General features: G+C 39.2%; 1 protein-coding gene across 21 annotated transcripts in view; it reads left to right on the plus strand.

The window, feature by feature from the left end:
* Dennd1a (DENN domain containing 1A) overlaps positions 1-13,749 on the plus strand; it is a 462,364-nt gene that overhangs the window by 275,412 nt on the left and 173,203 nt on the right. For all 21 annotated transcript variants that reach the window (XM_048813081.1, XM_048813091.1, XM_048813093.1 and 18 more), the window contains one exon: positions 4,276-4,377. In XM_048813081.1, the coding sequence (XP_048669038.1) occupies positions 4,276-4,377 (102 nt within the window). The remainder of the gene's footprint in view (positions 1-4,275; positions 4,378-13,749) is intronic.

Consider the following 13,749-nt stretch of genomic DNA (forward strand, 5'->3'; position numbering starts at 1 on the left):
GTGTGCTGTGGTACTAGTAAGTGTTTTAATTGGGTAGGATTTTTGGAGGACTATTTTGACATCTGCTCGTGTCTTTGCTGATTTTTCTTCACTTAGAGTAGGAAACACAAGCTGTGGATAAAATGACTTTAAAATAATTGGAAGTAAAGATATCTCTCTCAAAGACAAATTTGAGAGGGACACTTTTTAAGAAGTGGAAACTAAATTCCACTTCTAGGAATCCATCCTGAAGCACAAAGCTTTATCCTACAGATTTCATGACAATATTATATAGAATAATTTCTTTAAACCTGGAAATAACATTCAACCAAAGGGACTTGGCTGAGTTTGTCTTCATGCAGTGGAGCCCCCTGTAGCAATTAGTAATGATCTTCACAAAGCTTTGAATGGAGTGGAGCATTGCTTATACTGCAATCAGTGAGAAAATCAGAAAGGAGCAATAAGAACGATTTCAACTATGTTTTTAAAAGTAAGGAGGGAAGAGCATGGAAGGAAATACACCAAAATATGTTACCCAATTGAAGGGTCTAAGGTAATGGTAATTTTCTTTGAAATCTTCTTTCCCTCCCCTCACACCCCTCCTTCTTCCAGCCTTCTTTTAATTTGCAGTACTGGGCCTAGCAAATGCTACATAAAGCACTCTACCACTGAGCTACATGCCCAGTCCTTTTTAAAGTTGTTTTTTGAGATAGGGTCTCACTAAGTTGCCCAGGCTGGCCTTGAACTTGTGTTTCTCCTGCCTTGGCCTCCCTTGAGAAACTGGGACTGCAGGTTTGCACCACTGCACCCAGCACACCTTTCCCATTTTTTTGTAGTAGGTATGTATGATGTTTCAGATACAAAAGGCAGGCCTGATTTTGCAGAAGAGAAAACAGATCCCGAGAGCATTCATATAACTGTATGCACCTCACAGCTACTCATTCTGAAGCCTGAGCAGAGGATTTAGGATCTCTTCAGAGAGGGATAAACTTTGGAGTCAAGACTATGCTTAAAGCCAGCTCTGCTGCCACTCACTGGCTATGGGGCTTTGGGCAGTTTGTTTGCCTCTCTGAGCTACCAGTTCTTCACCTTTACCAGGGACATGGTAGTATCTCCCTCACAGCATGGTTAAGATGAAGTGAGCTGGCACCCAGTAATCATCCAGCTTCCTTCTCCTCCAGCACTTCCCACTCCACAGCCTCAGTGTGAGTTTTTCTTGCCTTTCTTCATTCTCCTTGTTGCCTTGAGTCTTTCAGGGACAGGGTACCATCCGGCCAAACCAGCCTCTGATTCTTTCCTTGGGAACACTGAGCTTTAGGAACGCCCTTGAACCCATGCCAGCCCCTTTGGAGAGGCTTTGCCACCAAGAGGGCAGCATTGTCCTACAAGAGGAAACTGTGCCACTGTAGCTCCTGCCTGGAGCCTGGTGCTAGGGGCATTTCGGTTACTAAGGGGACCCTGGCCTGCTAAATCTGAAGAAAGGGCCAGGTTTTTTCCTCTTCTTCAGCCTGCTGCCATTGTTGGAAAAGTAAACACTCCACACAGCTTAGCCGGCAAGTCCTCCAGCCAGGAGTGGGAAGAAATCAAAAGCCTGCCCCAGCCTAGCCATGGAGAGTCCACAAGGGCTGGTCTGTGCTGCTGGGGCCCCTCTGGGGACAGAGGAACAAGGCCCGATTCTGGTCCAGAATCAACATCCACTCACAAGGCCTTTCAGCCCCTGATGCTTCTCTCCAGTGGTCATTGCCTCCTGCCCCCTTCTGTTTGGGGCTGTTTGGGAGGTCAGATGAGGCAAATAGGTGATTCTTGGTACAGGGGCCTCCATTTAGTCTTCGAGGCCTGGCATCCTCAACTGCCTCTCTGATTCAGTTTCTGTGCTTTAGCATTCAAAATGAGAAGCAAATAGTTACCACCAAGAGAACGGAAGCATTTCCGCCCTTAAGCCAATGCTACTACAGCTCTTCTGTCTATAGCTATTGTATGTGTTAAATAATAATAATAGCCGCTAAATGGTAAATAATAAGCTGTACTATGGCTCCGCACTGTGTGTCCCTGACCTCTAATTCTCACACAGTCCAGGGGGACGTGAGAGAAGGAGAGGTCATAGCTCTTCCAGCTTCTCAGATGAAGAAACCAATTAGACACACAGCCTTAGGCAAGCTGTTGCACTTCTTGGAGCCTCAGTTTCTCATCTTGAAAATAGGAATGGTGATATCTCACTACCAGGTCACTGGTGGAAATGAAAGCATCTGTGTGGTGATCCTTCATGAGCTCCAAAATGTGACATAGTGGAAAAAATGGTTGTCCATGCTATTTATTTAACTTCCTGCTGGTGCAGTGCAAGGCCTTCAACCTGCTGAGTTGCTGGCAGAGTGGGCAGCTAAGGAGCTGTGGACAGCTCTCTGAGTCTTGATGTTCTCCTCCATGAAACAGGGATTATGCTTTGTAAGACAAAAGTGCTGTACAACATTCAGTGATTGAATTATTATCAATCCCTTCACCATTTGTTGATAGCTGTTGGCCTATAAATAGGGCAGTAATTAATATGCATATTGAGGTTTAGTGGGGAGAATAAACTCAGATTAGCGATCTTGTCCATCCTCTGTGGATCTCAGCACATGGTAAGGACTTGGCAGATGTTTTCAGATTGATCAATAGGTTTGTGGACTGGCCCCAGTGGCCCAGAGGAGTCAGATGGAGTTAGAGGCTCTGGTCCTAAGTGGAAGGCTTGCCCAGGAGTATTTTTTCAACCCTAGAAGGCTTCTGACCAGCATGATTCCACCCTCCTGCTAGGAAGAATCTCAGAATGTTTATTTAGGTACCAAGTGCTATCCTAGGGACTGGAGTTTAAATATCAGCCAATATCAGCACTTACCAAGCATGGATCACTTCATTAGGTAGGCACTGGTTATTAGCCACACAGTGGCAGTCTTTACAGATGAGCCCAGTGTGGGGAGGCAGGCAAAGGGGTGCCAGAGCTCCAGGGATGAGGGCTGAGATCAATCTTACTGAGGGTGTCTGGCGACAAGGAGGTGGATAGTGTGGTGCAGGGAACATGGGCTACGGAGGTAGCCAGTGCTATTCGACCTTCTACCACTTATTTACCTCATTTGTCTGAACTCATTTTCCTTGAGTTATGAACAATAAGGGTAATAACATCCACTTTGCAGAGTCTTGATAAGAATTAATTGTACTTTTAAATTGGTCATTTCCAGAGCATTAGCAAATGGGCTTTCACACCATCATATGTCTGGGTCGGGGTCTGGTGTTAAAGACATTCCCCACCTCCACCCCAGCCAGGGCCTTGGTATGCACACAGGTTAGCTCCTTCAGTTCCAGCCTTGCTGGCCAGATCTCCTGGGCAGTGCATACCTGGACAGTCATATGGTGCACTCAATAGGAAATTAATAATGAAATCAGTCCCTTACATATAGGGTTACCATATGTCCCGTCTTCTGCCTGTTGCCCTGGTATGATATGCACTCTTCTAAATTCACAAGTGTCCCAGTTTGAATGACAACTGATAGGGTCTTCCTACTTTGGGCAAAATAAAATAGACAATAGTTCTGAAGTTTAAAACCTGTGAGGAGCAAATTTGATACAAATGGGGAAGGAGGACTGAATGGTGGTGGGCTGGCAGGAGAAAGATGAAAATGGATTCTAGCAGTGGATTAACAGTGGAATTTGAACAATAAAAACTCATGGCCAGAGCCTTAGTAGCTGGGTTTTTATGGAAAATGGAACCAGACTGAAAGTGTGACCTTCCTAATTAGTGTTCAAGAGAAATGTGAACATATTCACACTAGGCCACATACCATATTCTTTACCCAAGAATGACGAAATCCAAAAGAGAGATGAGCAGGTTGCTTTTGGTAAATGAGAAGAAAGGAATGAATGTGGGTGTCTTAAAAGCCCTTTGTATATTCCTGGAACCAGAGGTTTAGGTCTTCAGCTTATGTTTAAAAAAGTACACTCATGTGCATGCATGTGCACATACACAGAGAAAACAATGATAGGGTACAATCTTTCTCTTCTTAGCTATGAGACCTGGGGCATGTTACTTAGGGTGGGTGAAACTCGCTTCACTCCTGGGCCTGGGGATGACATGCAAACTCAAGAGTTTTCACAGGAGTTAAATGAATAACAAATGCGAACCATTTATGGGCTGCCAGAGTACTAGTAAGCTTTGGTCAAATGTCACCTTTTCCTCTACTCCCCTCCCTGGAGAAGCAAAGAGGGAATATCTGTGTCCTGGTAGAATTTCAATGACTTTCTCTTCTGGATTTTGTTTACCTGCAGAAAGTCAGAAACATGGCCCTGGATGATGTTGTGATCCTGAATGTGGATACCAACACCCTGGAAACTCCCTTTGATGACCTCCAGAGCCTTCCAAATGATGTGGTAGGTAATGTGCTCTTGAGATCTGACTCCTGCTTGCTTGTGCCATGGAAATGAACATGACTTAGAGTGTGTGGGGGGAGAGAAGATAGCTGTGGTTTTCCTGTGGCCTAAGAACTGTGGTTTGTTTCTCTGTCTTCTCTGAAACAGGGTAGAAAGTTGTGAGGTAGTTTATTCTTTGAGTTTTATTTTGCTCTGATGACTTTCATCTGAAAGTCTGTGAAGTAATTCCAGAGTCTGAGCAACTTCTCTTCTGTGGGAGCCTGGGAAGGAGGGATGCCACCCTTCCCTAGCACATTGCCATCTCTAGAGAGCAGGGTAGCATCTTCTGAGAAACACCCAGATGGTGGGTAGGAAGGTTTTCAGTGTGTACAGTGTACAGTAATTCAAACCTATGTGGGTTCTATAGAATTGAAAGTGACTGGATGCCATATTTGCCAGTTGACATCTGGCCATACTAGTATCTCACGTCAGCTCCTTTGGCAGCTTTGAAAGTTGACTTGTCTACCCCATAATCAACCCAAGGGAGAATATGGCCTCATAGGCAAGGGTGGTCTTCATGTTCCTGTGGTTCCATGTACCAGAATATCCATACATTCTTCTGGCTTCCAAAATGAAAGAAGCCCATGTTACTGGCCCTGTGCAACAGATCCGACTGGGTTTGTGTCTGGGAGTGTTTGACATGGTGGGTGGTGGTGCTCCATCTGTCAGGAGCCCCTGTGGCACTGTGCTTTTCTGAAGGGATTACTGTGTGTTGATGAATGATTTCAGACTTCTCTGCTTTTACCTTCCTGTGAGATTTGGGGATGGAATGTTATTTGTGTGCTATAAAAAAAAAAAAAAAAATGTTTCCTTTGCAGCATCACTGAATAATGGCTACTATCATTGACCTGTTGCTCACTAGGTGCTGTGCTAAGTCCTTGTCATTGACCTCTCCTTTACTCTTTGCACCACTCTGAGGAAGGTCTCTTCTCCACTCCCAATATGCAAGCCCAACTCTTGAGTGCATAGAACCTACCCTGTTCCCGTTCCCTGGTCAAGCTCCTCTGTAAGGCATGGATCTCTGAAGCAGGGACCTTGCAACTGCCAAGTGAAATGTGGGAAGTGACTGACTGGGAGGCATATCAGCTGCCAAATAATGGCCAAGGGCTCTGACACAGAACAGGATGACTGTCAGCTCAGAAACCATGCAGTGTTCCAACTGACTCCATCTGCATCACTCTAACCCTGTACAGGTAAAGAGAAGGCAGAACTCTACATAGAGTACATTCCAGTAAGGGAAAACAGACATGTAAATTATATGTACACCACAGTGTAGCATAACAGGGACCACAAGGGAAATAGAAATCAGTCACAGAAAGGCCCAGGAGAGAGAGTAACAAACTTTGGGAGAGTTCAATGGAATCTTCCTGAAGATGACAGGTTTTTTAAGTGATCTTTGAGGCTGTCTCAGGGAAGCGAAGGAACTCAAGAAAGTTATTTTCTATCTTAGCACTTCAGCTTCCCCCTCTACAGGAGAGGTGCCAAGAGTACTCTTAGGATTATTGTGGTAAATTATAATGTTCACCCAATGCCTAGTACAGTGCTCATATGTTGCCAGTGGTCAATAAATGGTACCTGCATTTTTTAATAAAATAGTTGTTGATAATTACAGGCAAATTAGTAGATCACTAATACCCTCCTGGTCCTAACAGTTTCAGCCTGGGCATATAGGACTTCTTAACTTCAAGCTGGTTTGAAAGGGAATTGAGAATATTTTACAGCAGTGTTTCCCAGCATGGGGTCCCAAGATAGTAATGGGAAGGGAATGTGTGGTCCATAAGGCACCTATTGTATTTCAGTGGAATTCATAAGTTGGATTCTATAATGCTACATGAACTTTACAAGAGGAGAGATTCTGTCTCATCTTTGACACAGGACCTGCTACTTCCAGTGTATCAGCATGTCCACAGTTGACCCTACAATCTCTCCTTTTTGCCAGAGCTGCTGAAGGATTGAACAACTTAAACATTTTGTTAGTCCACATCCTCTTTCCCATCCCTCCTAAATGCCACCTGATGCACCCTCTTGTTTCTTCCTGCACTATTGCCAGCAGCCTACAAATTGGTTCATCTGATCCCGTCTTCCTCCCTCCAGTCCTTCCAGGTGTACCAGAGTGACTTTTCTAAAAACAAAAATTAAACTATATATCCCTCTGACTTGAAATTGCTCCATCAATGAAAATTATCTGGGAAAAAAAAAAAACTTTTAAAAACAAAATATTCTTCTAGAACTTCCCTCTACCTATAGATTCAAGGCAAGTTTGCTTTGTTCACTTTGGACTCACATAGACCTATGTTTAAATCCTGGCCGTGTGACTTGGGGCAAAATTACTAAAGCTCTCTTCATTTCTTCATAAGGTTGTTGTAAGAATTCAATGTGACGTATATAATCAAAATATCCATCCTGTTATCACTCTAGATGGTAGTTAACAACAAAGTACAGGTGTGAATGATGATAAGCACAGCATTTAAAGCCCCACTTCATGGTGTGATGCTCCTGGGGTTTCTATTTTATTGTTTTTTTCATAGTTTTAGCTCTCTCCCTTCCCTTCTTCTAACCCTATATTAGTAGTTCTCCCACACTTAGGTATTGTTCCATGGCTTCATACTTTGCATGCAGTTTCTTTTGTTCAAAATATCCTATCACATCCATTAATCTCTCAGTTACTCTTCAAGACTTTCTCTAAACATTATGCTAAAAATTTTCCTTGACCTCTGCAAGGAAAGAGACCTATGTTGACCATATCTTTTCCCAAAGCCTTTTGTATTGCTTGTGTAATCACACTGATCTATTATCAGCATGTCCACAGTTGACCCTACAATCTCTCCTTTTTGCCAGAAAAAAATGGCTTTCCCATTGAATTGTTACTTTTTGAGAACATGAACCAATCCCTGTTTCCCAAAGATCTAGCAGCCATTGAATAGATAGATGGAAGGATGGAAAGCACATATGGGTTGGGTTATTTTGATAGATGAAATCTTGCAAAACATGGCATCCATGCTGGAAATTATATTAAAAGAGGTCTTGGTTCTGCTGATAGCCATGATGTAACAATTGGAACTGGATTAATCTTCCCACTATTAACTATTGAAACTCTGGACAGGCAGATTGGATAACAGGCCATTCAGAGCTGTGATCCCAGAATGAGAGGAAACAAGTGATGTGAGACTTATCATTCCCCTGGCTTTCTTCCTTGAGGCATTTTCCAGACACCTGATACCAGAAGGGCGATCCTCAGCAAAGTACAACACTTTTATTGAGTTAGAAGGTTAAAATCTGAGTTTGTGAGTCAGAAAGAGTACTGGACAGGAGGGAGCAACATCACAGGAAAAGTTTCAGAAATCTGAATTGACTGACTTATTGAAGAATAATCTGCCCAAATGGAGGATGAAACTCCTGATCAAAGTCTACACAATGATTGGGCTGGGGATGTGGCTCAAGTGGTGGCGCGCTCGCCTGGCATGCGTGCGGCCCGGGTTCGATCTTCAGGACCACATACAAACAAAGATGTTCTGTCCGCCGAAAGCTAAAAAATAAATATTAAAATTCTCACTCTCTCTCTCTCAAAAAAAAAAATTAAAAAAAAAAAAAAGTCTACACAATGAACTATATTCCCTGAGCCCACACAGGCCTAGGAATCATTCAGGTTCAGACCAGTCAGAATAGAGACCTGGGTGATCACTGAGGATAAGCACTAGAGACTGGGAGAGTATGACTTGATAATAGGTCTAAATTAACTCTAGAGTGAAGGTTATTTTATCTCTGCCCAAACAATACATAAAATCAAGCCTTGAAAACTTAAGAGAGGGCTTTAGGGGTGCTGGTAATGTGCTGGCTTTTGATCTGAGTGCTAGTTATATGGGGAAGAATTCAAGCTGGATATAATTTTTAAAATTATGGGTGAGTTAATTTTTATGTTGTTATGTTAAACGTCAATAAAATGTTTTAAGTAATCCTAGTGATTCAGAAGGCTGAGGCAGGAGGATCACAAGTTCCAGGCTAGCCTCAACAACTTCACAAGGCCCTAAGCAACTTAGCTAGACCCTGTTTCAAAATAAAAAAATTTAAAAAGTCTGGGGATGTGATTTAATGGCAAAGCACCCCTGGGTTCAATCACCAGTACCAAAAAAAAAAAAAAGTTTGAAACAAGTCTGTTTCTAAAGTCTCGAAAGGAATCAACCTAATGTACAAGAAAATTCAACCACTTGTCAAAATAAACTTTAAAAGAAGACAACAAACCCAGCATTCAACTCCTGACGTTATCAGTACTTAGCATCCTATTTTAAAAGTACAACACATGTTGAGAGTCTGGAATGTAACCTATCAAAAGAAAAAATAGTCAGTGTAAGCAGACGCAGAAATGACAGATGTGGTAGAACTAGCAGACAAGGAACTTGAAACAGGTATTATGAAGATTGTAAATATGTCTGTGGATTTAAAGAAAGACTTGAACTAAATGAGAGAAATAGAAGATATAGAAAGAACAAAAGGGAACCTCTAGAGGGAAAAATATAATATGCTGAATGAAAAAGAAAGTCACTTTTGGAACTAGGAGGAGATGAGACACTGCAGAATAAAAAAAAATGAACTTGAAGACATAGAAATAAAAACTGTCTAATATGAAGCTGAGAAAGAAAACTGACAAAATAAACAGAACCTCAGTGATGCATATCACAGTCTCAAGAGGACTAATGTAGACCCAGCAGATGAGGAAGGTGAATTTTTACATGTTTTGATAAAAATAATAAACTCAGAGTTCTAAGAAGCTCAATGAACCTCAAGCATAAGGAACTCAAAAATAAAAAAGAAAGAACACACAAAGGTATATCATAATTTCTCGAAACCAGTGATAAAGAGAAAAGTTTAAAATTAGCTAGAGAAAAATTATTAGAAAAATTAGTAATCACAGCAGACTTCTTGTCTGAAATTATGTACATCAGAAGATAATAGAATGATATTTTTAAAGTGATGATAGAAGATCTTTGTCAACCTATAATTCTATATACAGTGAAAATATACTTCAAAAGGAAAGCAAAATTAAGAGTTTTTTTTCAAACAAATAAAAACTGAGAGAAATAATTGTCAGCATATATGAGCTACAAGAAATATCAAAAGAAGTTGCTATTTTTAAACCCTGTCTCAAAACAAAAAGGGCTGGGGATATGTCTCAGTGGTTCAATGCTCCTGGGTTCAATCCCCAGTACGCCCCACCAAAAATAATAATAAAAAGAATACTGATGTGTATTGTTTCATAAATAGAAATGAAATATATGACCACAATAGTTCAAAGGAGAGAGTGGGGGAGAATAGATGTGTACTGTTTAATTAAAAGTCCTTACATTATATATAAACTGGTAGAATATTTGAAAACTATTTTTTTTTTTTTTTGGAACTGGAGATTGAATCCAGGGACACTTTACCAGTAAACCTAATCTGCAGCCACCCCCCCCCCTTTTTTTTAAATACCTTTATTTTTATGTGGTGCTGAGGATAGAACCCAGGGGCTCACATATGCTAGGCACATTCTCTACCACTGAGCCACAACCCCAGCCCATCTGCAGCCCTTTTTATTTTTTAATTTTGAGACAAAGTCTTGCTCAGTTGCCCAGGCTGGCCTCAGATTTGTGATCCTTCTGCCTCAGCCTCCCCAATAGCTGGCATTATAGGCATGTGTACCCAGTTGAAAGTACACTGTATTGTTAAAGATGTATATTGTTAATCTTAGAGAAACCACGAAGAAAAAAGAGAGTATATGTCTATGTTATATGTATATCTATATTTCTGTCTTCATACATGTAATAAGCTGATATTAAAGATCCAAAGAAATTTTGGTGGAAAAATAAAGGACCCAAACACAGATAAAACATATAGAAAAGTTAGTATGATGATAGATTTTTCCAGCTGTCTCAATTATTACATTTAATATACATCATCTAAATACTCCAATGAAAAGAGATTTTTAAAAAGCAAAGACCTAATTGTATGCTATGTATAAGAATTTCATTTCAAATATAAAAATTCAAATAGATGAATCTGTATCACTAATCGAGAGAGTTGGTGGAGAGAAAAGACAAGTCTTCCTCATAGAAAAAGTTCAAATATCTATAAAGTCTATTTTTTCCAGGAGAGTATTTACACTTAGATGTGGACTGTACTTAGTGTTGACTCCTAAAAAAATAGAATATGTAAAGGAAGAATAGTAACTTTAGGGGAGAAACAGCTACTGCCTTACTCAAGCAATCAAGTTTAACATCACCAGTAAGGTCATGTGATGTCATGTAACCCCTGATGTCATGTGATGAGAAAGATACTTTACCTCTTCCATAGTATTCTTTTCAAAAACCTGTCCTAATCATGACAGAAACTTCAGGGAAACTCAAATTTGGGGACTTCCTACAAAATATCTGACTATTATGTCTCAAAATGGCCAAGATCAAAGGAAAGACTGAGAAACAGTCATAGATTAGAGGAGAATAAGGAGATGTGACTTATAAATCTGAATTGAATCCTGAGATAGAAAAAAAATTACTTTAGTGGAGAAATTACAAGAGAGACTGAAATTCAGTTAATAACATACCAACTTCAGCAAGACTTTGTCTCAGCTTTGTCAAATGTCCAATGGTGGTACCAGATAGAGGAAACTGAAAGTGAGTGAGGAGCATATAGATAACTTTTTATACTATCTTTGCAACTTTCTATAAATCTAAAAAAGTTCCAAAGTAAAAGTTTATTTAAAACTCGTAAAAGGATGTAGGGCACAGTGGTGCATGCTTATAATCCCAGCGACTCTGAAGGCTAAAGCAGGAGGATTGCAATTTCAAGACCAGCCTGGGCAACTCAGTGAAACCCTATCTCAAAATAGAAATAAAAGGAGCTGGGGGTATAGCTAAGTGGTAGAGCACCTCTGGGTTCTATCCATGATAGAATGTACAGACATTCACACAAAAGAAAATAAGGGGGTATTATGAATGTCTTTATGTCTATGATTTTGACAAGTTAGAGGAAATGAATATACTCCTTCAAATATACAAATTACAGAAAATGACTAAAGGATTTTTCAAAAATAGCATTATTTCTATTAATTTTTTGAATTTGTAATTAAAACTTTCCCACAAAGAAAATTTCAGGTCTAGATAGCTTCACTGGCTAATTCTGTCAAACATTTAAGACAAACTGGTATAATCTTCTACAAACTTTTTCAGAAAATAGAGGTAAAGGGATATCTCTCAACTTATTCTATGAGATCAGCATTACCCTGACATGAAAACCAAAGAATTTATAAGAAAAGAATACATAAGATAATATGCTTCATATGCAAAAATGTTTAATAAAATATTCATCAATTGAATCCAACAACATATAAAGAGGATAATGCACCATGATTAAGTGAATAGATTGGCTAAATATTTGAAAAAACGTGTAATTTGCCATATTGGTAGACAAAAAAAAAAAAAAAGAAAGAAAAACTGTAGCAAGACATACACAAAAAAAGTATTTTAGAAAAAAATTCAACACCCATTCATCTAAAGCTCCTAGCAGACTGGAATCCTCATTTTAATAGCAGCATTATACATACTGGAAGGTACCACATCAAGAACAAGACTGACTGCTTTCCCCTGGAAGATACCACCAGCAAAGAACATGTAAACTCTCTCTCTTCAACATTGCACTCGAGAGTCTAACCCATTCCCTAAGACAAGAAAAAGAGATGAAAGCCCTAAATATTAAATGAAGTAAATAAAATTATCTTTACACACATCATAATTATGTATATGGAAAATCTTAGAGTCTCACAAATGAATGTAACAACAGGTGCAGGTTAAGGTCAGTATATAAAATTGAAATGTATTTCTATATGCTTGTAATGAGCAATTTAAAAATGAGATTTTTTTAAAGTAACATTTAAAATAGCATACAAAACACAAAATACTTAGGAATAAATTTAACAAAAAAAAAATGTGTAAGATTTGTAAGCTGCAAGCTATAAAACACTTGAGAAAAAAAATTGAAAGACCTAAATACATGGAGAGATATTCCATGTTTTGGATTGGAAAACTAAATATTTTTTTACTCAATATTTTTAAGATGTTAATTTTCCCTAAATTGATCTATAGATTCAGTATAATCCCAACCCAAATTCCAGATGGCCTTTTTTTTTTCTGAAAACTTGACAAGCTGGTTCTAAAATGTATATGAATATGCGAAAGAACTAGAATAGCCAAAACAATGTTGAGAAGGAAGAATAAAGCCTTAGAACTTACATTACCTGCCTTCAAGCCATACTACAGACTTTACTGCAATCAAGACAATGTAGATAGACATCTAAGTCAATAGGTTCAAATAAAGAGTCCAGAATTAGACCTATAAGTAAATGAACAATTGATTTGCAACAAATGCACCAAAATAATTCAACAGAGAAAGGAGAGTTGAGTTTTGTTGGGGTGGGGGTGGGGTGTTCCAACAAATATGTTCAAGCAACTGGGTTATCAATATGGAAAAAAAATGAACTTTGACTTTTATCTCATGCAGACATTAGCTCAAAAAGCAGAAGCAAAAACTAGGAAAACATGGAGGAGAAAATCTTCTTGAATTTGGTGTAGGCAAAGATTTCCTAGGACACAAAAACACATCATAAAAGAAAAATTGATAAATTGGACCTCACAAAAGATAAAATACTCTTTCCAAAGACAGCATTAAAAAAGAGAAAGAAAGAGAGAAGCTACAGACTGAGGAAAAAATAGTACTAATAGTTAAATCTCAGAAACTCAATAATAAGAAAGTCCAATTAAGATAGACCAAAGACTTGAAGAGCCGCCACACACACACACACACACACATTATTTAAATAGCCAGCAGACACATGAAAATATACTCAGCATCTTTAGTCAGAGGGTACAAATTAAGACCACCTTGAAGTACTATTCTGTACCCACTGATATGACTTAAAAAAACAAGAATTCTATATAAATGTACGTCTTAACCATATGTTTATATGTGACCATTCTAGCTACTAGGTATTTACCCAAGAAAATGAAGAGTTATGTACATTCTTCTTCTTTTTAAAATATTTAATTGATTTTATTCTTTAAATAAATGACAGTAGAATGCATTACAATTCTTATTACACATATAGAGCACAATTTTTCATCTCTCTGTATATAAAGTATGTTCACACCAATTCATGTCTTCATACATGTACTTTGGATAATGATGTCTATCACATTCCACCATCATTGCTAACCCCCTGTCCCCTCCCTTCCCTTCCCACCCCTCTACCCTATCTAGAGTTTGTCTATTCCTCCCATCCTCCCCATCCCTACCCCATTCTATGTC

This window comes from Marmota marmota, unplaced genomic scaffold (assembly GCF_001458135.2).
Source record: "Marmota marmota marmota unplaced genomic scaffold, marMar, whole genome shotgun sequence".
NCBI classification, from domain to species: domain Eukaryota; kingdom Metazoa; phylum Chordata; class Mammalia; order Rodentia; family Sciuridae; genus Marmota; species Marmota marmota.